Source organism: Triticum aestivum, chromosome 5A, assembly GCF_018294505.1.
Source record: "Triticum aestivum cultivar Chinese Spring chromosome 5A, IWGSC CS RefSeq v2.1, whole genome shotgun sequence".
Classification (NCBI taxonomy): domain Eukaryota; kingdom Viridiplantae; phylum Streptophyta; class Magnoliopsida; order Poales; family Poaceae; genus Triticum; species Triticum aestivum.
In genome coordinates this window covers 538,951,260-538,978,582 of record NC_057806.1, presented here as the reverse complement: position 1 = coordinate 538,978,582, position 27,323 = coordinate 538,951,260, and the positions used below count along the sequence as shown (strand labels likewise).

The 27,323-nt window shown below is 43.4% G+C and overlaps 2 protein-coding genes across 2 annotated transcripts; both read right to left on the bottom strand.

Annotated features, from left to right (window-relative positions):
* Positions 1-13,452: 13,452 nt before the first annotated feature.
* On the bottom strand, positions 13,453-20,110 carry LOC123104606 (protein PAT1 homolog). The gene is made up of 7 exons (XM_044526481.1): positions 19,874-20,110; positions 19,645-19,776; positions 18,447-18,607; positions 17,330-17,386; positions 17,075-17,144; positions 14,754-16,687; positions 13,453-13,951 (listed from the first exon to the last, which is right to left on the bottom strand). Exons 2-6 carry the CDS (start codon positions 19,652-19,654, stop codon positions 14,799-14,801), a joined length of 2,187 nt encoding a protein of 728 aa, XP_044382416.1. The 5' UTR covers positions 19,655-19,776; positions 19,874-20,110; the 3' UTR covers positions 13,453-13,951; positions 14,754-14,798.
* Positions 20,111-22,524: 2,414 nt separating this feature from the next.
* LOC123104607 (proteasome subunit alpha type-7-B) lies at positions 22,525-25,842 on the bottom strand. The gene is made up of 3 exons (XM_044526482.1): positions 25,518-25,842; positions 25,026-25,440; positions 22,525-22,821 (listed from the first exon to the last, which is right to left on the bottom strand). Exons 1-3 carry the CDS (start codon positions 25,688-25,690, stop codon positions 22,660-22,662), a joined length of 750 nt encoding a protein of 249 aa, XP_044382417.1. The 5' UTR covers positions 25,691-25,842; the 3' UTR covers positions 22,525-22,659.
* Positions 25,843-27,323: the final 1,481 nt, after the last annotated feature.

Below are 27,323 nucleotides of genomic sequence, written 5' to 3'. Positions count from 1 at the left end.
TGTGGTGTGTGTGTGTGTGTGTGTGTGTGTTTTCTGAAGTGGCAAATTGCGCTCATATGATATTTGTTGTTTTGCACCTGTCTCTACAAGCGAGCTTGCATGTGTGCGTGGTGATGGTCAGTGGGTAGTAGGTATGTCAAAGTAATGTAATGCGGCGTATTTTGACATCAATGCAGCGTATTTTTATATTTCATAAATTTTGTCTTATTTCATACAAAAAAAGAGAACGTAAAAAAATATGTACTCGCCGTAAAAAATATTTTATGTTACGTAAAATTACGAATGTAAGAACATAGTGTAAAACGTACATAAAATGTGATTTTTCCGGTCTTATAATCTATTTTTTATTTTTTTACACCAAATTTTACATATTGAATCAATATGCATGTAACTATTTATATTGTAAACGTAATTTATTTAGGAAACGATCGTAAGATTACCTTGGGTGAAGAATAATTTATTCTGCACCCTGGGTGATGAATAGTAACACTCGCGCTATTCATCACCCTGGTTGAGGAATAGTTATTCTTCACCCCCCTTTATTTTACCATCAATGCACCGTAATTTTAGTTCCGTAAGTTTTGTCTTATTTCTGACGTAAAAAGAAACCGTAAGAAAATATATAATCGCCGTAAAAAAATATTTTATGTTACGTAAAATTACAAACGTAAAAACATAGTCTAAAATATACATAAACTACAAATTTTCTTGTCTTATGACCTATATTTTTATTTTTTATGTCAAATTTTACATAGTGAATCAATAGGAATGTAACTATTTGAATTCTAAACGTAATTTAATTATGAAATGATCGTAAGATTACCTTGGGTGAAGAATAACTTATTCTACACCTTGGATGATGAATAGTAACACTATATATATATGTGTATATATGTATATATATGTATATATGTACAGGGAAAAGCATAGCTATTGTGTTATGCTTGTGTGCATGTCCATTAAACTATCCAGTGCAGACGACGGCTGATAATACATAATAATTGCTTCCAAATTGTTGAAAGAAAACCGGGCTACCCAAGCTGTGACTTGTTCATACTCAATAAACAGCTCATGCAGACAGGTGCGGCCCTGTGTGTCGATGTAAACCAGGCCGCAATAAACGGACGGTAGAGACGTCCACAGTATTAGAGGTGGCTCGGACAGATGAACCGGCCCCGGCGTTGTAAGCCGGCACTGGTAAGAAACCCGGCCGCCGGAAAGGACGGGTAAGTTGTCTGCGGTATTGTAAACCGGCGCAGACGGGTGAGCCGGCCACGGTGTCATAATCATGTGCGGACGGGCGAGTTAATTGCACTATGTTGATGTAGCGGGAGCGATGACTTGTGCATGTATCCGTCACGCAGCACCGCACGGACAAGCGCTAGCGTAAAAACAATGCTGGCCCCTTTTGCGACACCCTTTGGAATAAATAATGGTCCTGTGAGAAAACAACACAGACCAAGTGATTGTTCTCAGAAAAACAATATGTACAAAAAAGAAACAGATGAAAAAGATAGCACCTGATGTATTTTGTCAGATGAACCGGATGCTGATAGTGGATAAATATGTCTCCTCTGATGTGATGCAGTACATCACCCACATGACCTTCCTTTATCTTTCTCCTTTGCATCTTATCTTTTCCTTCTTGCTGTTAGGGGAGCATATGACAGCAGAGGCAGGTGACGAAGAAAACCCTCGACTGGGCGGTTTAACAACGACCACGGGAATGGCCCGGTCCAAGGCAGCAGCTAAAACAGCCAGGATACTCGCGAAGCGGTGAAGACAACCCAGAGGCCTGCAGCGCGCGGGCGATTCAGTACTTGCAAAGCCGACTTGAGGCAACCCGGATGAAGCAGGAGAAGGCGGGGCCGGCACTCGCGAGCGTGCGGATGCAGAGCCGGCGCGGGCGGGCGAAGGCGCCGTGCGGGGGCGTCCGCGCGAAGGAGCCGTCGATGTCAACCGGAAACGGAGGCAGACCGGATTTCTCTCCTCCGGGCGGGTTGACATACAGTGGCAGGGGCAGAGCAGCCCGCAGGGCGGGGGCGATGGAGGAAACGCAGGGGCACGGCCTCGGGAACCAGACAAGGCGCGACCGGCTTGCAGTGGCGGAGAAACCAGCCCGGCGTGGTTGATGCTTGCCCGGGTCGTGGCTATTCTTGATGAATCCTAATCCGATTCCCCGTCGAAGTCTGATTCCGGGTCGTTTGACTGTAATTTCATATGTGATCGGAGACTGGCCGATTTGTACCATCGGTATAATAAAACTTTGACTTTCAGGGACGTATGACCCTCCTGATGTCTTCAGAATCCCACACAACGTTTTTGCTAATGGATCTTCAAGATGGAGTAATCTGAACACAGAGCAAATCTGACCAGTCCTTGAACTGATTGGACGTGACTGCACGGTGTTGGAGCACAGCAGCTGGCGATCGAAGGCGATCCGGGCAGTCGAAGCGCAGCCGCAGCTGTAGCAGAAATCATGGAGGTTTCAAAGTCCTCTCTGGGTTGTAGTTATTTTGACCGAAGTCAACTGGATTTGGTGGCTAGCGATGGATCGAATCCTCCTCGGCGCTTTTGTTTTCTTTTCTTGACTTTTCCTTTGCTATTAACGGTTTGAACGGTGATGATGACTCTGATCATACAGGTTTTGGCGAGCCAACGACAGAAACTTGACACGCCGATGATGCTGGCGACTTACACCAACCATTAAATTGCAACTTTAACTTCCCTTACTAAACCTTTGCAAATTATGAATCTGGACCGATGAACTTGAAACTGATACAGATCTTTTCAAATCGATCTTTCTCATCTGGAAAATTGCGAGCTCCTTGATCCCTAGAAGAGATCCCTCCAAGAACTCCTCACCACCGTGCGCGTGCCCCACGGTGGGCGCCAACTGTCGTGGAGTTGTCACGGCAGATGTCCTTAGTGTTAGGACTTAGTCGCGAGGCCAATGCATCTATGTGGTAGCTTGAGAGAGGTTGAGCGGGACGAGAGATGCGATGTTTTACCCAGGTTCGGCTCCTCACGGTGGAGGTAAAAGCCTACATCCTGCTTCGTTGATATTGATGATGATGATCACGGTTACAAGAGTGCTCTATCTTGAGAGCTATTGTCTAAACCTAACTTGTCCAACTTGTGAAACTTGTCAATCTTGTCCCCTTTTGGGGAGCCCTGCCCCTCCTTATATATGTTGAAGGGGCGGTTTACATGTGGAGTCCTATTAGGATTAGGACTAGTCTATCTCTAATACAAACCGGATACAAGTCCAGGTCTTAGCTCCTTGTAAGATAATGTTCCTCATGCCTTTCCTCTTAAACCGGCCCACCATTAAACGTGAACCGGCCTTCTGGGCTTTGGGCCTTGTCATCCGTCGATCCCGCACGCCGGATCACCAGTGAGTCATAATGACCAGGTGGGTTGCTTGTAAATCGCCAGGTCAGGGCGGGTCGCTAGTAACTCGCCAAGTGTCAGCGGGGTCTTCAGATAAACCGCCAAGTCCGGCCGGGTTAACTTCCAGCCGGTTTACACCGCGGGGTATATCCCCGACAAATAGTAAGTTTGAATTACTCTTGACATAGCTTCAAGCCACTCTTTATAAACGTGCCACTTTTGAGCATCAACACATGCCCCCCTGTTTTTTGGCAAAGCTAGCGTGCCGAAAAATAACTTGTACCAAGTTTGTTCTAAGGACGATGTCAACACTCCATCGGCCATTTATATGTCCTTAGGACGATAAGTATATATCGACCATGTCTTATGTGAACTTTCTTATGCAAACTTGGGTGAAACCTTCTCAGCTTCATTAACAATCCGGTGATAAAGTACCATAGATATGTATCTCAAGGTCATCCTCCGAACCATATTGGTCGCCCTTTTGCTAGGATTTTGTAGATAATCAACAATACTTTCTCCAATCCTTACTTTCGCCTGCTTAAAAATTTCATTAGTGGCCGAAGCTATGGACTTCGGTTCGGCCTTACCTATATTGACGAGACTAAGCATTGGCTCTTGAGAGAAATGCAATACAACATGATTAACATAGTAGCCGGATGTTTGCTGTGCCAATTCTTTCGAATTGTCATGTCTAAATATATGAACAATTTTAAAGCAAACCAAGGTAAATTTTGCATCTAGGCATACCAAAAGATAAACTATAAGTGATTCATCAAAACGTTGATAACCCTTGGATATTTGTTGCACTACTAATAACGAATCACCGGAAGCCTCAATATGTATAGCACCTATAGCAAGGCAAAGCTCCAATCCGAATAACAATGCATATTCGGCTTTGATCATTGTGCAAAAATATTTTAAGCGGCATGAGGCTTCACAAAATAGCTTCATATGGAGATAAATAAACAACACCAACACCTTGGCCATTGTTACAAATTTAACCATCAATATATAATCTCCATGGTACTAGAGAGATCAAGCTAAAAACAATATTATGCATGATGTCAATATGATGCTCAATAAAAAATCAACCATGACGATGTTAGAACTAAGAACGATGTTAGAATACCACACCGGCCATTCTTAGATATTCTTAGGGCGATATATAAGTATCGGCCATTCCCATGAGGTCCATGTAGAATTCACCCACCAAAGTATGTATAGCCGAAATAAACAAATGAAATAGCAATAAAATATTCCAGCCCTTTTGTATTAGCAACAAAAACATAACTAACCAAATGTATGGTGATTTGGTAATACCCTGTCATGATATAGAAAATTATGTTGCATCCATGGAACAAAATAAATCCATGGAGGGTAATTGATCATACCTATGGATGAATTCCATGGCAAAGGCATCAATGGCATGGTTGAAGAAAATGAATGATGTGCTAACCGGAGATTTTGATGTTGTGATGCACACCTTCGGCTTAATTGTTTGTTGCTTCCATTCTTCTCTTTCTTTACTTTTATTGTACTTATTGCAATAGAAGCATGCACATCCTTTTTTTATGATTGATCCTCTTGGGAGCCCATGCCATGTTTTTCTGTCTCAGCTCTTGTGCACTAAGATTTTGTAATTCCCTCTTTTGCCAATACGATAAACTAAGTGGGCATCTTGGTTGTGATTCTATTTTGACCTTGTGCACTCTCAACTTCTTTTCTTCAGATTTGGCACTTTGACTCTCAATAATTGGTTGCTTCGTCTCATTGCCTTTAGTAGCCAATGTCAACACTTTAATTAGCTTTTTTTCATTTGAGATCAAATCTGAAGTTGCACTCTTACGACCATCTCTTTTAACACGGTAAACTTGCTTGACCACCTCTTTCTTCTTTTTTGAGCTCTGGACCGATTCCTTAGGATTGAAACGGTCTTTAACATGTGATTGTTCAAATGTTGATCTTCTCGGAGCTATATAATATTGATGAGATGGTCTAAAATAAGGTGGAGAATGTGCCCTTGTATCATACCTGTCCCATGATGGATATGAATCTACACGAGCATAGGGAGAAATCCAAGACATTGGCATTGGCGGCCCAAAATAAGGATATGAATATGTTGCATGAAAATTTTCACTTTTCCAATACCGATCCTCATATTTGTGCCTTGGCGGTGATCTTGATGCTTTTGCATTAGTTGGCCGATAAGCACTTTTCTCTTCACTCTTATGTTGATATTTATCTAATAATTGTGCAAAAGTGACATTGAATTTCTTGCACTTGTGCTTATTGCGGCTTTTGTTTCCTTTTGGTTGCTTTCATCGATCATTGGATTTTATTGTTGCCCCCCAGTCCTTGGCGTCTCCATTGTAGTTTCGATGGAATTCTCGCCCTTAATATTATGTTCATTATGCTCTTCAACAACTTCATTACTTGAAAGCTTGATCTCATCACCTGCAGTTTTTACCTTCTCTTTAAATGGATCGGCTTGAAGCAGTCGATGCAAAAACTTTTTGCATCGGGACCAATCGGAATAGACTGGTCATCTGTTGGTATTTCAACAAACTTCAATCGTCCTTTTTCAATGGCTGATCTAACTATTTGACGAAACATGTTGCAATCCTCAAAATTATGCTTGGACGAATCATGCAACTTACAATACATTCGTCCTTGGATTGATGGCTTAACATGGTGATCAAGAATTGTAATGTAATTATTTTTCAGCAACAAATCAAATGTTTGACCACACATGCTTGAATTGAAGGTATACTTCTTGTTTTCTAGCCGATCGTGTTGTGAGAACGGCTTTGGAGTTAAGCAAACGAATGGTTCAGATTTTGCATCACCCCATTCGGCTATGCATTGTGTTTTGTACTCTATCTCCGATGTCTTTGGATAAGAAACTATACTGGCATCGGTTTGCTCAGAAAATCTTAACATTGGCTTTAAATTTATGAAACGAAAATAGCTAGAACATACATGTCTCAATTGAGACCAAGTGTAAGCCAAGTAAGAAATAAGCAGGCTACCCAATTAGATATTAGCTTTAGATAAAGCAATGGGGTTTGGTTGCAATAATTTTCCGCAATCCGTCTTTCTGAATGGTGCAATATGTTGACCAATATGCTTTGTGACAATCTGATTGCTAATAGATAAATTACCCTTCTTCATTGGTCTCTCAATATTTCTTATGAAGATTTTTCTAATATATGCATCAACAACTAAGTCATGACCAAATCTGAAAACAGGTAAATTAATTGCTAGGCATACCTCTTCAAATATGTTGGGAGAGCATGATGGTGGTGTGACTTGAAGAATATCTTGCTCCGCCTTCGGAGAGCTCCCCAGCGCCTTGTCATCATCTTTCTCTTGATTTCGTGCATCATTAGTTTGAAGAACTTCGTCCACCAAACTTTCTTCGGCCATTTGTTCTTGTTCTTGAAGCTCATCAATTTTTATGGCACGAAACTCATAGGGCAGGAAGTAGGTTCCATTAACTTCAGAAAAATCAAGTATGGCAATCTTGCTATACTTTCCATGCCTTTTCTCAACAATGTTTGCCTCTTTGGATTTGATGGATTCGGAATATATACTACTTGATTCGGCTTTTTTAACCGAAGAACTTTTAGTTTCCGAATCATCATTATTTTCACCGGTTATATCAATTGGCAAGGATTCTTTTCTTTGAGCTAATTCCCTATCAATTTTCTCTTGGCGAAGTACTTGCACCCTATCACGCAAAGCTTTAACTCCCCTCTCAATTTCAGTCCGCTCTAGATTAGTTTGCCCCCCCAATGCTTTTAGGATCTTTCGGCAATGAAGTGTTAGTGTTGCCGAAATTTTGCAATTGTGTAGGGGGTGTATAATATGTTGCGGTACTAGGTGAAGGTGTATGCATTGCTGTATAACCATATGCTCTCTCACCAATACTATCAATTGATGAAGTTTCATCTTTCTGCAAAACTCTAGCCTTTATTGCAGCATAATCAGGAAACAACCCCTTTTCATATTGTTCAAGGCAAAGAGCACCAATTCTCTTGTTTTGTGCCAAGCTCTTTTTTAATACAGCCACAACCGCTTTCGGAAGGGATTGCTCCGCAATACTTTCAGATTCTTTCGGCAATGATTTGTGAGTGTTACCGAAATTCTTGAATTGCGTAGAGTATGCATTATATGCTACAGTATTTGATGACCGCACATGTGTTCCTGTAAAAATTTCACTTATTCGGCTATGACCATGAAGATGCGGGGCCGAATTACGAACATCTACAGTTGCATACGGTGCTGAAAAATTACTAACATGAGGTGTAGCATATGATGGTTGAGAGTAACTGGCCGAATAGCTAGTAGTAGCATGGCCAATTCTCCCATTCATCGGCAAGGTTGGATTCACATATTGCAAATTAGTTGCCGATGAATAAAAAGGTGAAACACTTTCTTGTATGCTATTGGAAATTTTAACATGAGGTGTTTCAAATTGATTAACCAAACCCATCATGTTGTTCGTCGGCATATGTATTTGTGGGGTTGCCAATGCATGAGAGTTTGGATACATATGTTGTAGGTTGCTAAAATCATAAGAATTTGAAGCATGAAGATTGCTTTGCATCGGCCCTTGCGCATAACTAGATGCATGATTGATAAAACTAGGGCTAGCCGATACATTATGCTCACTAGGTGATCCAGCAACAACATATGAATTATTTGAATCTACAAAGGGGAATTGGGTATTCATATTACCTTTGTAGATTGCAGCAACTTGATGACGATCTCTTCGTAGCAATAATGGGCTGGAGACCGTTCAAAGCTTCGTCCCCAGCGGAGTCGCCAAAAAGTGTGTTCGCACACAAACACGTCACCGTGTACCTCCAACGCCAAGGGTGATGCATCGCAGCTCACGTCGCAGGAGACCCGGCCAGAAGCGCGGTACGCAGGCAATCCGGCGAGCGCTTTTGAAGACCCGAAACCCCGCACGTCCGGAAAGGACCCCGTCTGGACGCGCAGCGGCTATGGGCTGCCCTAGGTCGACCTGATCGCCCCTAGGGCCTCCAGGTTCGCCGCCCTGCAAAGAAGAAGAACAGACGAAGAACGAGGAAGAAGAAGAACTAGGGTTAAGGAGAAAAGATAAAAGATAAAAAGTGGTAGATGAATTGATCGATTGTGTGTTGTTCAATCGGCCGTCACCCCTTAGATATATAAGAGGCGGCTGGACTTTCCGTGCAAGGAAAAGGCTTGGATTCACGTCCAGAACCCTAGTCAAATTCGGATTGGTTTTATCCAAACTTTCCAAAACTGTTCGGTTTAAACTGGCTGCACCTTGCCGGTCCTTTTTGTGATGGTAAACGATCTCGGATGGAAACGAGCCCAAAAGCAATCTTGACCGTTTCGACAAGACGTACAACTTTCATGTTAAACGTTTTTCGATTTGAGGCCATCTTCTGGGCCAAAATGGTCACGCATAACACCTGTTCGCTCACGCTACCCATCAGACCTATGTCTGGTGGGGCGCGCCACATCTCGCCTCGTGACAGGGCTGCACTCCGATAGCTCTAACTTTTGTATACAAACTCGGATTGGAACAATTTTTATATCAAAATCGACCATTTCGACGAGACGAAGACAATTTGTATTGATCATTTTTTCATATGAGGACATCTTAATTGGGTTTCAAGTCATTCTTTAATCTGATGTCAACATGAGCATCTCTAAAGTTGTCATAACTTTTGCATCCGAACTTAATTTTAGACCATCTTCATATTCATCTTGATCTTCTCGAAGAGAGCCATCTCATAGTGACTTTCAATAGTAAGTTTGAATTACTCTTGACATAGCTTCAAGCCACTCTTTATAGACGTGCCACTTTTGAGCGTCAACATCTTGTTGTTGTCTTCTACACTTTCGAGCTTGGCTTCAACGGGAGGGGATGAGTGGTGGCCTTCTTGGGACTCGAGCGGCGGTGACCTATCATGCACTACTCTTCCTCGCTGTCGGCGGCGCTCACGGACGTGTCGGCTTCGTGGTTGTGGCGGTGGTACGCGGCCGTGGTAGAGTCGGTGATGTCCTCCTCCTCCTCGTCGCTAATCTTACCCCACACTTCGTCCGCCGCCTCGTCGAACTCCTTGTAGGCGGCCTCCAGTTCCGGTGCACGTTGACCATGGCTGGGGCGAGTTGCTTATCCAAGAGTTGACTAATATTGATAAAAAATGAACTATAGCGGCAAAAAAAAGGCATTGGTATGCCAGGAAACTAGCATCCATTCAAACAAGGACCAAACGAAGAAAATTGATATTTGTTTGGCGGGACAAGTTTTGTCCACTGGTTTTCAGAATAGTGGTGTTCGTCTCGGTTTCATCGGCCATTTGACACAAAACAGAGTATGTAGGTAGATGGTGATGGTGCCAAATGCGCTCAGCAAACAAAGTCTATTGATATTGTCTGACCAAGCAAATGAGCATTAGCGGGTTTGCTGCTTCCAAAATGTGATTAACTAGTGAAAATTAGTTCTGCGCGTATGGTTATTGCTAGTGTGGTCAACAACTAGAGCATCTAGTCCATAATTTTCCATCTGTTTTGGTTTCACTTTTCACACGCATCATGTTAGCTAGATAAAAATAGTAGCCACGACAGGGGAGATGTAATATTATTTCCAGCTCATGTGTTGATTCTTGAGTTCAAAAATAAATAGAGGTCGAAAGCACCAGCATTATCAGGTGAGATCACTATATATCAACCCAAGTGGAATGGTCAAAGGAAAACAACATAATCAACTACTCCCTCCGTCCAATAATATATTAGTGTCAAAAACGCTTTTATATTATGAGACGGAGGGAGTACTAACCAACAATTTATGCCAAATCAAGCGGTAGATTAAAAGAAAAATCAAATGCCTGGCTTCAAAAAAAATGATTTGTCAGCCTGTTCAAATGCCTGGCTTATACTACCAATTTGTGCCAAATCAAGCGCGCTAGAAGAACAACGAAAGAGTGAAAGACCAGGTCACGCGTGATAGTGACTCACTGAAATCTTGGACTAGAAATGTTTGGATCAACACACACAGCAGCAGCAGCTACACTTGTTGCCCAATTGCACATTGCTGCCCAGCTCGAGGTACTGATAGGAAGCTACACTTGCTACCACTCGATGAGCACGGAGCAGGCAGATATTACGCGCTACCATCGCAGCTCTGCTCATCCGTTCAAGGCGCAGGACACGCCCGCCAAGCTTGGTCCGTGAGCACAGCATCCTCGCCTGAGAGCTGAGTGTCCTTCTCTCTCGGTCGATTCGAAGCATGTAAACAAATGATGTAGAGAGATGTGTAAGAGCAACTCTAGCAGATCCCGCATCTGGCCCCGACCGCAAAATAACCGTTAAAATGCGGGTAACGGTGGAAAAACCTGCTTGATCAGACCCCGCATTCCGCCCCGGTCCGCAAAAAAATTTGAGGAACGTGGTAAAATCTCAGCCCCAACCCGCGAATACGCGGGTTTCCCGCTCACCGCTGCAGTGCCTTGCATCACAGAGAAGCAGTTGACAGGAGGGAAATTTCAGCCCGCGCCCTTTCCCCACCTTCTTCCGCCGCCGACCGCCCTTGCTTCCGCCCGTCCACCACCGGCGATTCCGACCAAATCTGCGGGCGGAATCGCGTTGCGGGGCCGTCCCCCACCCTCCCGCGCCGATACACTGCACCGACCCGCCCGGATCCGGCGAGAAGAGCCGCCCCTCGTCGCCGCCGCCGCCGCCCGCCGGGGATCGACCACCGCCGAGCCTGTCCCTCGTCGCCGTCCGGGATCACCTACCGCATCCACCCTTGGTTAGTGTTTGTTTTGAGATATTTTGCGAGTGGTATAGTTGATTGATGCGCCGGTGCTGGTATGCATATAGATGGAATTGACCCCGTGCGAGAAGTTCTTGTTCTCTGATTCGTCTGATTCGGACGACTGGGATGCTGAGACCATGCTTGCGACCTTTCGGCAGCAGACATTAGTGATGGCACTTGACGTGAAGGAGCACTAAGACGAGAACCGGAAGAGGAGGCGAGGATCGACCGTCGGGCTTCTTTGCATTCCTCGGAATCGCCATCTTGAGAACGAGATGTTGATGCAAGACTACTTCGCGAAAAATCCTACATATCCACCGCACCTCTTCCGGAGAAGGTACCGTCTTTGTGAAAATTGTTCAAGCTTGTGAGGCAAATTGCCGGTATTTTACTCAAAGAAGAAATGTTGAGGGCTTAAAGGGATTTAGTGCATATCAGAAAATCTCCACAGCTATGCGGGTGATTGCATATGGCGTTGTCCATGGTCCTGCTCGTTTTTGGGATAAGAGAACCTTGAAATATCATGACATGTTGTGTTATCCTTCACAATATGATTCTTGAAGATGAGAGAGGAATGAACTTGGAATTCTTCTACGACAATGTGGGTAGCCGTATCAAACCAGCTAGAGACTCTAACCGCATTAGAGCTTTTCTTCATACATACAAGGAGATTGAAAATGCAAACACACACTTTCAACTTCAGGAAGATCTCATTGAGCACCATCGGCAAAGGGCTGGACAGTGACTCATTTTTGTATTCATTTGTATTTGTATTCATCATAAGTTTTGTATTACAATATTTAAGTTTGATTCGGTCATTTGAATAATTATTTGTAATGTGGATGATTGTTGTCTTATGTTGGATTTGAATAATTATTTAGTTTGCTTTCGTTTGTTGTATTATGTTGGATTTGATATTTGTGGGCCGATGAGATGCGGGATGCAGCGGTGCAAGAGCAGACACCGCAAAGCCGACCCGTATAAAAGTATATTCATGGAATATACTTTTATACGGGTCCGCTTGGGGGTCTACATCTGCGGCCGTCCTTGTTGGCCCGCAAAGGCCGTTTTCCGCGAACTGCAAACGCGTTTTGCGAGTCGGCGGGATGCGAGGTCTACTAGAGTTGCTCTAACACCTACTTCCTCACTGCCTCCTAATCCATGCATCCCATGTATGGTCATCAACTCAGCTTTCGTGAAATAGCAACACTAGAGCCTAGAGGGTTTGCATTTTTGTGCATGATGATGGTGATGAGTGAATAGGTCAGCCTGATGATGTTGCATTGCATTGTGCCGCCAATCACATCGATATATATGATCGTGTAATGCTCAATCGACTCAAGTAAGTGCATATATGTCCTTGGTTGGTGGTGACCCTTCCGCCTATAAAGTACGGTCGACCAACCTAGCTAGCTGGTGAGCAGAGAACATGGCTGCACAACGTTTCATAGAAGTTCTGTAGAACCAGGAGTGAGTTGATACATTGCCATGTAGGGTGGAGTTCCTCCCTGCATAAAACCATCGCTCTTCTCTCTTCTTTTTCATTGATTGTTTTTGAAATAGCTAACCGCCTATGCCAAGCGATAACACCATCGCTCTTCTCGTTTGTACCTAAAAAATTGACAATCAAAGTGTAAACTTGAAGCTCGTGTGATCATTGCCTGAAACAACAATGTTTGGCTATGAAATTTTTGGGCTCAAGCTTTAGGAGTTGACTAATATTGGTCAAAAAACATGAAATGCAGCGGGCTAAAAAGCATTTGTGGGACAAGAAATTGGATTTCTTTTGGTAGGACAAGTTTCGTCCACAAGTTTTCAGAATAGTTTGCTACCACGTGTTTGTTAGCACGTCAGCTCGGCGTTCTTTCCACCGGCCTTTTGACGGCAAATAAAATTTAAGCCAGATGATATGATGATGATGCCAGATCCGCCTGACCAAGCATATTCGCAGTAGCAGATTGGCTATTTCCAAAATCTGATTAACTAGTTACAAATGGATTTGCACCTGTGGTTCTTGTTGGTGTTCTCATTTGGGCTTTCAAATGTACTCCCTCTACTTGAGTGATCTAAACACTCTTATATTTCTTTACAAAAGGAGTATCATGTTAGCCAGATCAGAAAACAAACAGGAGATATGCCATGTTGTTGGCAGCCTGTGTGATGATTCTCGAGTGCGGAAATGACAACAGGTTAAAAGCACCAGCATAAATTCTAGACAAAATTAACATTAGCCAAAGTAATGACATACCCAAAAAGGCAAGAGCATTATCAGCTATGCCTGACCAAGCATTGCAGCACTAATTAACCCAAACTGCAGAAATGTTGATTTGTCAGCATGTTCAAATGTCAGGCTGATACGCAAGGCTTGCAGTAATAATTTGTGCCAATTCAAGCGCCGGAAGAACAGAAGAACAGCTTACAGGCCATCGAGAAAACAACAAAATTCATATACGAATAACAAAACTAAAGCGCTAAAACAAGTTTAGATCGTGCAATGGAATGCAACAGAAAGCACCCTAAAAGTTTTGGCTGACAGAATGAAGGCTTAACACATCCAGCGATCATGTTCCCCTCGGGCACCATCCATTGTAGCAGCCTTCTCTACCTCAGTCTCAGCAACATAATTCATCAATTTCAGCTTCCTAAAGTGGCCGAAGATCATCCTTTGTATATTTGACCGAGACCATCATTCTTTGTCGTCACCACAATATCTATGTTCTTCCCACCACTCGCAAGAACCTAAAAGTTTTACATCTATATGTGATCAGCTAACAAAAATAAAACTGGATGGATAAACTGAAGATACAAATTACAACACAACAGTGACTTTCAAATAAATAAAATATCAATATAGATGGCAAGAATCCAAGAGAAAGCAAAACAACAGTACAAGAAAGATCAAGCAATTCCATTTGGACCATCCTGCAACTGAATACCATCCTAACAGAGAATTTAGATGTTACAACTGCAAGTATAACCAAAAATTAAGGTACTGAAGATTATGTTCTTGCTCAACATATATGCTGGTATAAGTTGCAGACCTATGGAGATAATAAATAGGTGAATAATTGGCTGCCTGGCACACACACTACTTGGTAGCAAAACATGGGATACGGAGAACTGTTACTCCCTACATTCGTTTTTATAAGACGTTCTGGACAATTTGCTTTGAACTGTTTTAGGCACTGTCTGAACTGTCTAAAACGTCATATAAAAGTGAACAGAGGAAGTATTTCTTTTTTGGTATTGTTGAGAAAAGCTGCAAATGTATAACTTTAAACAAAGTACTCCCTCCGTCCCATAATAAGTGTCTCAACTTTAGTACAACTTTAAGTATGAACAACCAGGTCTCATCAACTCAGCAAAAATGGAAGTGATAGCAATCTGATGAAAACAACATTGCCACTTTCAGAGTGCGAGTAAAAGAAAGGGTCACATTGGATAGAACATAGGGTTACCAAGATTCAGAGTTATAAAAAAGAAGGTTAGAATAAACACTGATGGAAAGCAGCTATGTTAAAACATTATCGAAGAACTATACCATATCAAGTATATAGATTATGAAAAGCAGCTCTGTTCTTCTATTTCAGCTCTGGACATATTCTGATGCCATCGGCACATTACCAGACCCATGAGAACTAGAGCTGTTGACAGGCACAGTGCGCTGAGCGAAACTGAGCAACTGCTTGCGCTGATACTCATTTGTGTGAGGAAGGCTGGCACGCAACAGCTCCACTGGTGTTTCCCTGCTTATCACAGCTGCAGCAGCAGGTTGAATTTGCACTGTATGAACCACAGTATCAAATTTACTCATGCAATACCCCATAAGCAGCCCAAAGAAGGCATCAAATGATGCCTGCCATAGAGTTCGGTTCTGCATGCTGTAAGCAGAGGCCACATGTTGATCAGTAAGAAGCTCTGTAGCTCTGTCCAGTAGAGACTTTATGATGACAGAAGCGCCATCACCAGCAGCATATCCCAGAGGTCGAAGAGGTGGTTGCTGTGACGAACATGCAACAGCTGCAAGACAAGCACTGAGTCCACTCAAGTCCATCCGAACAACACACGTGGAAACGGCAGTTACAAGTTTAGTTGTGGTCCCAGCTATGCTGCTATCAGAGGGCAAATTGCCAAATATAAATCTTAGATTCCGGAAAACTGCCATGCAAACAATCCTTGCAAGCTCACTACCTGAAGTAACAAGATCAATATAACGAGAAAGTAGTTTCCGACCCTTCGGAAGAGATACTATGCGGAGAAACACTAGATCGTCATTTTGCGACAGAGGTGCATCCTTATTAGATGTAAGTGGATCAACTAATTGCAGTGATTCTGCCAGCTGCTCGAGAAGAGCCTGTCTTCTGTTTCTAAGTTGCAAACCACCATCTGGCTGTTTACTAAAGTGAAGCAAACGATCTATATCATCCACATCCAGTAGTAGGCAAAGGCCATCTTCAATTGTGATTCTAGCAGCCAGCATCGGCTCTTGGTCAAGAGATTTTGAAGCAGATTTTTCAGTAGTGCTATCACTTGGTTCAGAGGCTTCTTCAACATCAAGGAGCGGACGGGGCCTGCGGATGGAAGAAAATGGGAGCCGCCCAAGAGCATCAACCTGAAGATACGCATGTGGCTCATCCTTACTGCGTGCACGAGAAGATGTATCTCTGATCAAGGTTGGACAGAAGTAGTGCTTCAGTTGTGCTCCTGCTGATTTTCTGGCCAAACAAGCTTGATGATAGTAATCATCAATATATGGATCGGTGATCTGAGTGGCAGCTTTCTGCATCCTTGCGATGTTCTCAATTTCTTCAGTGGACATGTACTTGGATCTGAACCGCTGCCACCTATTATCCATTCTCATATTGCCAGGCTCAAAACCTTGGGGAGGATAGCGTGGGCCATGCCTTCCATGGTGTAACATCGATCTGGCTCTGGGATCACTCAAGTCAGGCATGACAAAATTTGGATCAAATCTACCCATCATTTGTGGTGAAGGATGCCGAGGACCAAACATCGGCAGATTTTGTGGCGGAGAATGTTGGGCACCAAGCATCTGGGCATGTAGTTGTGAGAACTGGGGTGGAGAGTGTTGAATTGGGAGCATTCCATTTTGTTGATGGGGTGGCGGCATTTGATGTGGCATAAATCCATTTGGATGCTGCATCAAAGCTGGTGTAAACCTGCTACCATTCCCACGAATCAGTTCAATATTATTGTATTGCGGCTCTTGGTGAGGATATGATGACATTCTCTGCAAAGGAGATGGCCTTGGTCCGAGAATAGGTTCAATAGGATTGTACTGAGCATCTTGTTGCGGGGATGAGGATGTCCTCTGAAGTCTGGAATCAGCAAACTGGGCTGGATGGGGTGGTTGAGACCACCAGTTTTTGTTGTCCAGCCGTTGTTCAGCACCCAATGCAGGCTGTGTAGGCCAGTATGATGATTCAGCCTCTTGTGCCCAGTCAGCAGTAGAAGCTATAAAGTGCAGAATTATAATGAAACGATTAAACAAATAAAAAGTATGTTAATGTGTATAGCACTCAACAAAGTAACAAGAAAATGAAGATTGTTTGTTTTCATTAGTTGACTCAAGATTTGCATTCAAACAATGACAGACTAGCAGTAGCAGCCATATTATAGTAATTACATTAGTCAGACATAAGACATACAACAAAGCCAAGTTAAGTGCATGATGATAACTGTAGCTGTGGTAGTAAGTTGAAAGAATTTAGAGAATATCTCTTAAGCATGTGCAAACATGCTATCTAACAGCATGCATAATTGTCCTTCAAAGACAGAAAGGAAGTTAAAACACAAAAGCATATTTCCTCAAAAATAAATGAGTAAACCAGCATTACTCACTTTGTCCAGGTAACGATCCCCCACGACTAACTATTCCTGATTGCTTTGGTTCGTTAACAGTTCTGGTCAGCTGAAATTGTAAATAAATAAATCAGCATCACCAGTCAAACGGGAACAAATGAAATAGGGCAACCATACAAATTAGGTAAACGTTGATTTTGGTAAAACAAATGAGAGCTCATGTGACTATATTAGTATAATCTTAAAATATACACCCGCTAATCTTAAATGAACTATGTACCATAGAAATCAAACCTTTGAGAATGCCCCGGCAAGATCATCAACACCAGTAAATGAACCAACACCTTCTTCCTGCAAAAGCAAAGCTTTACCAATGAGCAGTTGACCTTCCTATACAACAGAAAAAAGAACTACTTTTGCAATCTTAATTCCAAAATCATTCCTAAATGCATGTTTGTGATCCAACTGTGAGTGAAAACAAAACAGAAGCTCAAGGGAATGAAGCTCACAGTACACACAACTTGTAACGGTTCCTGCCTGAAGTCATAAAAACTAAAACTTGCTCGTGTATAGTTAGGACTACCTCCCGCATAGTGCATTCAACGTAAGCTTTCTAATTTTTCCAGGATATGTAAGGAGGATTTCTTAGGACTACCTCCCGCATAGTGCATTCAACGTAAGCTTTCTAATTTTTCCAGGATATGTAAGGAGGATTTCCAACCATGGCTGAATGCACTTTACAGAGTTAACTAATAGTTCCAAAATAAATACGTTAACTTCCTCAGTTTAAGTGGAACTTTTTCTGAATACATGATAGCATTAGTAACCCTAAAATACAATTAACTACATTCTTTACCAGGCTTTCGACCAACATACACGAAAACAGTTAGCAATCACAAGAGACAATGCTAGCTTTCCTAGTTTACATAACAATGTACTCCCTCCATCCCATAATATAGGAGCGTTTTTTACACTAGTGTAGTGTCAAAAGCACTCTTATATTATGGGACGGAGGGAGTACATTCTTATTTGCCTATTTGGTCGCATGTGTATACCTATAATAAAATTGGTTGCATACTTTGCATCCACTACCAGGTTCCTGATGGCATGAACCAAACTTGAAAACAAGGGCTAGAACAGAGTGATAAAAATTAAGATAATTTCTAAGAGAAACTCTCCTCGTGCTCTGAAGTCCACAGGGAGTTTGCGATCCTTCATCAGATATAAAAGGAAGCCTCACGATGCTATACCAATGCACAAGTTACCAATTTGGCACATCATCCCACAAACATAACGCCTATTCACTGTGGATTTATTTTTATTTTTTTTGTTTTGAAAGGAAGGACCAGAAGGTGGACAATGGTGGTCACGTCAAAACAGAAGAGATGTCCAAATCTATCATATATCTTACCTCCAACATATCCCTTCCATAAATAGGAGTGTATTCTTCGTCACCAGGCCCAACCAAACCAGCATCACCAGCATCATCATCATCTAATCCACCTAGCTCAACCTCCTCCAAGACATTGTTACCAAAGAAAGCATACTGTGATGCATCAAATTTGGTATCACCTGCACAGTGATAATGTAAGAACCAAGCAACAATAACGGATGCTATAGGAGAAGAAAGCAATATAAAAATACTATATTGAGAACATTCAATGAGAACAGTGTTAGTCTAAGGCTGCATTTGGCAATTGCAGAGGATTATGATAACCCGTTAATCAGCTTTTACCTAGTTTAGTGTTTGTTATACCCTCTTTTAATACTTTTATTTATGGCTTAAATTGCTACAGCAGATTATAAAATAAGCACAGCACAACATAGTTCAGCAACCACAACCTGAGCCCAAAGCAGCTACAGGTGGACTCCACAATAGAACACTGTTGTGAGATGTTAGTCATATATACATCATGCAAAAGTCAAGCTATGACCAAAAGAAGCAATTAAAACTGCAAATGTAGATATAAGTAAGCTCAGCCCACCACTGTGATTGAATTCAATTAATGCTGCAGATTCTCGCTGCCCGTAAAAGTGTGGGAACATAAGGTTAGCCTGTTGCAGAAGAGAAGCAGAGGTGCCGAACTGCGGTGCTTCAGTGAGAAGCACCTGCGTGCGTGATATAATCCCCCTTCTCAAACAAATGTGGTTTTAGAATAGTTTTGACAAATTAGGCGTACTCTAAATGATAAAAGCAGGGAGTATAATTCAATTAACGCTGCAGATTTTCTGCTACCCATAGAAGCGTGGGAACAGAAGAATTGTTAGAACAAATAACGAACAGCTTTATTGATTCGCTTGCTCTGCCGCAGAGCTAACCCAAAACACGGTGGGCACCACCGCACCAGGACTAATTCCAGCAGGTGACATTAGCTTAACTCACAAGCATGACCAGTGATTAACAAAAATAGGCACCCTATCCCAGAGAATAAATAACATGGCAGAATCTCAGCTGATTTATTTCAAAATGAGCTTTATCAGTACTACTTTTAAAAAAATAAAAAAACTATGGTTCAATCCAATCATTATCACAAGCTAATCTCCTTGAACATTCTACTTTCATGAGGGGAATCTCAACAAACTAATCAAAAATAAAACAGATTCGTCACCTGACTCCATGGCGCGGGGGTTCCTGAACCCCCAAAATTTCTGGAAAACAGGCTGAGATCTCGAAGAGCCAAGTCGAACCGTCAAGAGGCCCGGCTAGCACGAGGCGCGGCAGCGAGCAAATCCGTGGCCAGCTGCATGGAGCGAGAACGGGTCGAATTCGATTTGCTGGCAGCAGAGGAAAACACGGGGGACAGAAACCCCAGAAGAGCCGCGCTAGGGCTTCCTTACCAGCAGAGCCTGGATGGATCTCCCGTCCGCTCCGAGCCAATCCAGCAGAGGGGAGGGGAGACTCCCAGGCGTCGCGCTTCCGCGGGAAGGTCGGCCGGCGGCGGCGGCGGCGCTGGCCGCTGGAGGGCTCGGCCGGCGGCGGGGGATGGTGGGAGAGGAGGAGATTGGGAGACGTCGTCGTGGAACGGTAGAAGCAGGTTGTGCTCGTTATCAATCGTGCCTTTTCTTTCTTTTCTTTTTTTCCACCGCGAGGGGCCCACAAGCAGACGGAGTAAACCGCATACTATATTACAATAAGGACCTTGAATGAAAGACGGTTTACATCTATGGCCTTCTTATGTGACGCAGAAAGGGCCCTGGACTTTGAATATACTCCCTAGAGTGATCTATAAGGACTATCCATAGTGGGGAGTAATGCATGTTACTAGTCTGTGTTATTAACTTTACAGTGAGGAGAAACATATATGTGTGATGTCATGCAATACTTTATTTAGCAAGTTGTAGACTCATCTTATTACTCAATTTGTCTCTCTCATTAATTAGCTGACACGTTATTTTTTTTTTGCTTAGGCGTCATCTATGTTACTCTCGATACTACTCTCATTATGGGTAGTACAAACGATCTTGTATTTCTTTATAAAGGGAGTAACAAGCAATCTAGTCCCTCCTGGACCACCCGCTCGACTATGTTGTCGTCCAAGAAGTGGGCCATGTCTGTCCGAACTACTTCATCATGCTGGCACTTAGCGGACGATTTGTTGACCACTGCTATGGGCTGGATGAAGGTGATGTTGCCTTTGTGGCTTAGAGGTTTTATCGGAGGTTAGCAAGGTTTCCTTGTGCCGGGGGAGTACTTTCGGTGTTGATCCATTTGTCCTTGGCCACCTTGAATATTTGTTCAGGGTGCCTTCGATATTCGGAGGGTAGGTATTGATAACGGGCAATGTAGTTGCCAAACCTCGAAGCAAGAGTTAACAAGAAAGAATGAGAGTACATGTGCACCTCATGCCAAAAACGACGAGTCTATCCATACAATACAAGAATAAATGAGATGGCTTGCCCAAATTGCTATAATTGGATGAAATAGAATCCGCCGCAATGAAAGTGATGGTAGCTCTCGACAAAATTGCGGTGAAGCCTTAGATACACATCACACCTGGACAATGAATCGAATGACATAAAAACAAAATCTAGTAGTGAATGTTAAAAGCTTAGCAGGGTGAACTTGACGGAAGAAATCATTGAATAACGAATATTGAAGATTTACACAGTGTACCGCTAAATCTAATAGTCAGAGTTTCAACATTTTTAATTACTAGTCAGAAATTGGTCCTCTTTCTCTATGCTCACTCTAGCATAGAGAAAGAGGGCCAATTTCTCACACGGACCTTCATGTTTTCTTTTCCAAATCGAGAAAGCCAAATACATGAAAAAGAAATCTCATGAGGTCCTTCATCTTTTTCTTTGCTATAAATTGGGCAGGCCAAATGGATGAGGAAAAAAGAAGCGGCTGAGATGCGCCGAGGTAGAGTGTGAGGAATGCCTTTCAAGTTTCAACAAAAAGATAAGAGAGGAGTTTGTGTCCGTCGTAGTTGAAGTGACCAACTGTTTCTTTCACTAGCATATGTGTGCACGCCTGCTGGGTTAGTGTCTGGTGTGCAAGCTTAATATCCGGTCGTGCACGTGCACGCATATGCGATATGTCGTGCTGGTTTTCAAAATACTCTAGTTCAGTGCCACCGGCCAGATTTGAACAGGCAGAAAGTAGTGCGGGTGGAGGCGCTGCCAGATATGCACAAATAAACAAAGCAAAAGCATAGTAGCCGGTAATAAATTCCTCTTAGGTTTTGCAAGTTGTCAACAGAGTTAAAAATTCAACGATAATAGGATAATAGGCCTCTGACGTGTAACAGGGTACCTCAGCCAGTAACTTATGAGTTCACGTATCATCACACAAAAGAATAGCACAAAGTGGCGCAACTTTGCAATCGTATACCATGGCGGGTCGAAAGCAATAGCATAGATTATCAGATGAGACTGTCATGATCCAAAGTAGGCATACCAAGAATACTAAGGGCATGTACAATGCATAGCCTCAAGGTGATGTCTCGCATGCCATGTAGGATCGGATATGACGTAAAGTAGGTTCGGATAGGAAAGCGGGATCCTCTCCAGGAGACGGGTGCTTGAAGAGAAAAAGTATGGTCCGGTGACAAAAGTTGAAAAGGTTAGAGTGAAAAGTAGAGATGCATGTGTACTAGAGTTTTTATTTTCAATTTTTAATGAGACTCACTAGTGATAGTTTGCATTGAAGAGAAAAAATTAATGTAAGTGCCTTAAATTACTTTTTGTCATGGGGCATATGTATCCATATGCCACCATTGTACATGCCCTAAGAAAGCACCAGCATTCTCAGGTGACATCATCAGGACCGGAAGTGAATTGACATTGCAACAAACACACCAGCACTATCCAGTGAGATTAACACGAGCCCATATAGCATGGCAACCACAGCTTCAGAAACTACGGTTTGCCAGTCTTCTGGTTAACCATCTGCGAATACAAGAGGAGCAGATGAAGAATAATACATTTGCGCAAGGTTCAAACGCTGGAAAGGGGAAAGGGAAACGAAACCCCTGGACCATGAGCCATCAAGAAAACAAGGCAATTCATTTACGAATGACTTCAATATCTTGTTAAAGCAGTTTAAAGAAAGTTACGGAACGTAACAAGTGACACACTAAAAGGTTTCGGCCGACAGAATGAAGATATAGCACATCAAGTAATTAGGTATCCTTCGGGCCACTCTTCTTTGCCGCCTCTGCCGCGGCCTTCTCTGCCTCAATCTCGGCAACATATTCATCGATTTCAGTCTCCTCGAGTTGCCGAAGGCCGTCCTTCTTTGTCATCACTGCAATCTCAATGTTCTTCCCACCACTCTCAACAACCTGAAAGGTTTTGTCAGCTATTAGTGCTTGCAGAACGGAAACAAAATTGGAAGGATACACTGAAATTATAGTGCACATCATATGTTCTGATGTTCATAACTTCGTTTTTTCTTTGACAAATAGTAAAGGATAAAGTTAGTGTCAAGGAGACGAGAGAAAAGATCAAGCAATTCCATTAGGATCCTGCAACCTAAACACCAACCTAGCATAGATAAATCAATGCTGACAGTCAAATTGCAACTAAATACCATCCCTACAAAGAATCTAGATGCGGGACATTATAGGTTCTAGTACTACACATACAAAATTCAGTATGTATGCTTGGTACAACCGCACAAGTTCCAGATCCATGAAGTTCAATTGGTGAATAATGGCCCGACACACTCATGGAAACAAATGGCAGCAGAGAACCGTTATTCAGAAATGTTGCAAAAGTTAAAGCACAGATGTAACCTATATTGCACACAAATATGGCAAACGATACAAACTGGTCTCGCTGACTCAGCAAATAAAGAAGTACTCCCTCTGTAAAGAAATATAAGAGCGTTTAGATCACTATAAGGTTAACATCGTTCCTCAAGATTCTGCTATATAAAGAAAATTCAATAAAATACTCACTAAATTTGGGGCTATGCACACATACTCTCTTGATACAGAGCATAAGCCAGAGGATGGGCCACAGACATCTAACAATTGCATGATAGACTTCCGAGTTGCATAACATCCATGAGACAGGAGTAGATAGAAAGTCCCATGTTTGTTGGGGCTATGCGTATATACTCTCAACTTAAGTTGTAATTTTCTTAATAGAATGGAGTGAATCAGACAATGGTAATTCAATATTCACAGAGGCCTAAGCAAGCTTCTCGGCACAACTAAAAGGAGCTGCACCAGGAGTAGCTATGTAAATGCCTCATCATAAGTACCTGTCACAATTCCTCATTTTCACCTCCATTCCACTAAACTAAGATTGCTCCATAAAGAAAACTACCACATATATGAGTGGCAAGCAAGGCCTTTTGTTCACTCAGCAGCCAACACCCACCAGTACTTTTCAGCATCTGTTTGGGGAGTCTGCCACTCAGTTGCTACTTTAGTTTGAAGCTATACTCCCATTGTGGCATGAGATCAAGTAAATCCAAGTATGTAAGAGAATAAAGAGATTCTACGATATTTCCAAAGGCACCTCAAATACTGTGTGCTTGATAAATCAATCCTTGCTATACAGAATGGAGTGAATCAGACAATGGTAATTCAGTATTCACAGAGGCCTAAGCAAGCTTCTCGGCACAACTAAAAGGAGCTGCACCAGGAGTAGCTATGTAAATGCCTCGTCATAAGTACCTGTCACAATTCCTCATTTTCATCTCCATTCCACCAGATGTAAGATTGCCACGGCAAAGAAAACTACCACATCTATGAGTGGCAAGCAAGGCCTTTCAGTTCACTCAGAAGCCAACACTCAAGTCTGACACTCAGTTGCTACTTTAGTTTGATGAAGCTATACTCCTATTGTGGCATGACGAAGATCGAGTAAATCCAAGTACATAAGAGAATAAAGAGATTCTATGCATCTTGATATTTCCAGAAGGCACCTATGTGCTTGATAAATTAATCCTTGCTATACAGAATGGAGTGAATCAGACAATGGTAAATTCAGTATTCACAGAGGCCTAAACAAGCTTCTCGGCACAACTAAAGAAAGCTGCACCAGGAGTAGCTATGTAAATGCCTCGTCATAAGTACCTGTCACAATTCCTCATTTTCATCTTCATTCCACCAGACGTAAGATTGCTACGACAAAGAAAACTACCACACCTATGAGTGGCAAGCAAGGCCTTACAGTTCACTCAGTACACCCCAGTGCTTTTAAGCATTAGTTTGGCATGCCTGCTGTCCAGTTGCTATTAACTTTAACTTGAAGCAATACTCATATTGTGGCATGAAAAAGATAAAGCAAATCCTTAGTTGAGTAATGAAAGTATAAACTATTTCATTCACTGTCATATTTCCAAAGGCAACTCAAATACTTGTGCACTTAATCAGTATATCCAGTTAGCTGAACACATTTACCGCTAACGAGCTACTTGCGCTGGATCTTGCTAGGAACACCAGCATCAGAAATAATCAGAGCAACCATATAGTGCAAATTGAGGTCTATTCTGTTGCATAAAACTAAAGAGAGGCAAGTGCAGCACAAATACCTCTAGCAGAGCACGGATGGTGAGCTTGATGGTCTCCTTGCCGGAGGTGTCCTTGTAGTTCTTCTCCAGGAACTCCCTCATGGAGTTGGAGTTCCTCCCTGTGGCGTTGGCCTTCCAGGCGGAGAAGGTGCCGGAGGGGTCGGTCTGGTACAGGGCGGGCTTATCCGTGTATGGATCGAAGCCGACGATGAGGGTGGAGAGGCCGAAGGGGCGTACCCCACCGCTCTGGGTGTACTTCTGCTGCAGGCCGGCGATGTAGCGAGTGATGTACTCGACGGTGACGGGGTCCTCGACGGTGAGGCGGTGGCTCTGGCACTCGACGCGGGCGCGGTTGATGAGCACCCGCGCGTCCGCCTTGAGCCCCGCGCACGCCAGCGCGACGTGCGTGTCCAGGCTCGCGATCTTGCGCACCGACCTGCGGAGCCGGCGAGATGAGATCTGCGGGCCGGAAGGCGAGGGGGAGCGAGGGGGGGAAGGGGGATTCGCTGGTACCTGGAGTCCTGGAGCTTGGGGGTGGACTTCTTCTCGACGCCGAGGACGACGGTGTCGGTGCCGCGGACGCCGACGGCGGCGTTGCCCTTGCGGACGGCCTCGAGGGCGTACTCGACCTGGAAGAGGTGGCCGTCGGGGGAGAAGACGGTGATCGCGCGGTCGTAGCGGGCCATCGCCGGCGGCCGGTCGCGGAGGCTTAGGGTTTGTTTTGGGCTTCCCGGGCGGCGGAGGCGGTCGTGTCGTGCCTTGGCTGGGTTGCTCGATTGTGTGCGCGCAGGCAAGCTCGGCGGCTTTGGGGAGAGGTGGTGTTTCGGGCTGGGCTTCGGTGGTGTTTACTTGGGAAAGAAGAAGAAGGCCTACGTGTGATGGTATGGGCCGATTGCTTTATTGCCTCAGAAAAAAAAGGTCTTCCGATCGCTTTATTGCCTCCCAAAAAAATCTGCCGAAATCAGTATAATTAAAAAGAAAGGGTGTCAATTGCAAAGGTCATTCTCACATTTTCTGATGACAAATTGTGCATCACGACACTTGTTGCAACACGGGTATTTCTTCCACGTACGGAATGTACGCGTGGGTTTTTCGTGTTTTCTAGAGAGATTTATCCTTTCAAAACAACATATTCTTGAATCGTGTGTCTAAATCACGATAAGTGTTCATCGTTGCATTCTTTGTGTCAATATCTTTAAAACTAGATTACATATTGAAGGTTTGGATGAACATCTTTTTTCCAAACTAACATGTGCTTCCAACCAACACGTGAACTAACTTGTGCTCCCGCCTAATATTAACCTGTACTCCCACTGTCCCATATAGTATTAACTCGTGCGCCTAACACGAAGCAGAAAATTATGTTTCCACGTGAGGTGCATTGTATCCACGGAAACCCAATAAAATGAGGGAAACCAATAATAATAATAATAATAATAATAATAAAGGTTTTTATCATTTATGCCATTCATTGCGTTTACTCAGTTTTGCCATTAAGAATTTCAACTGCTCAAAAATACCACGCTTCGTTAGACGCATCCTCAAAAATGCCACTAGACACCATTATTGTCAGCTCAAATCTCGTTTTCATGTTATAATGACCAAAATTCCTATAGACCAACATGTCAGTTCTTCCTCTATCTCACTACAATAAAGTGTGGATCCCACTTGATCCAACAGCGTTTTTATTTTACTCTAAAATTATTTGGTTACTTACTCCTGACAAATGAGGTCCATACTTATCATTGTGAGATGGACAGTGCTGACATGTGGGTATAGGAGAATTTTTGTCATATAACATTGTCAAACGTGTTTGACCTCACAATGATGATGTGTAATGGTAATGAAAAGATGGCATTTTTTTAGATATCTAATGGCATTTTTGAGCAAGTATCTCAGAGCATCTCCAACAGCCGCGCTAAACAAGCGTCGCGCCGCAAATTTGGCCATTTTAGCGCGCGCGCAACCCGACGGGTGGCTCCAGCGGGCGCGCAATAACCGCGCGCGCGGTATAAGGAGTTGGGCGCGCGGTTGGATTCGCTATCTTGCGCGGCGTATTTAGGGCGCCCGCTTCCGCGCGCGGCACACTCGAGCGCTCACGCCGCACTCTCTCCTCTCCGCCTCCTACGCCCCGCGCGCACCGGCGCCGGCGAACTGCACCCATGGACGCACGCGTCGGCACCCTGCTCACCCCATCTTATAGCCGCGACCCCTCCACCGTTGTCGCCGCCGCCGCAAACCCTAGTGCGGGTGGCGTTGGCCTTGCCTCCGCCGGAGCTCCTCCGACCATCGGCCTCGCGCGCGCGCCTCTTCATGCCG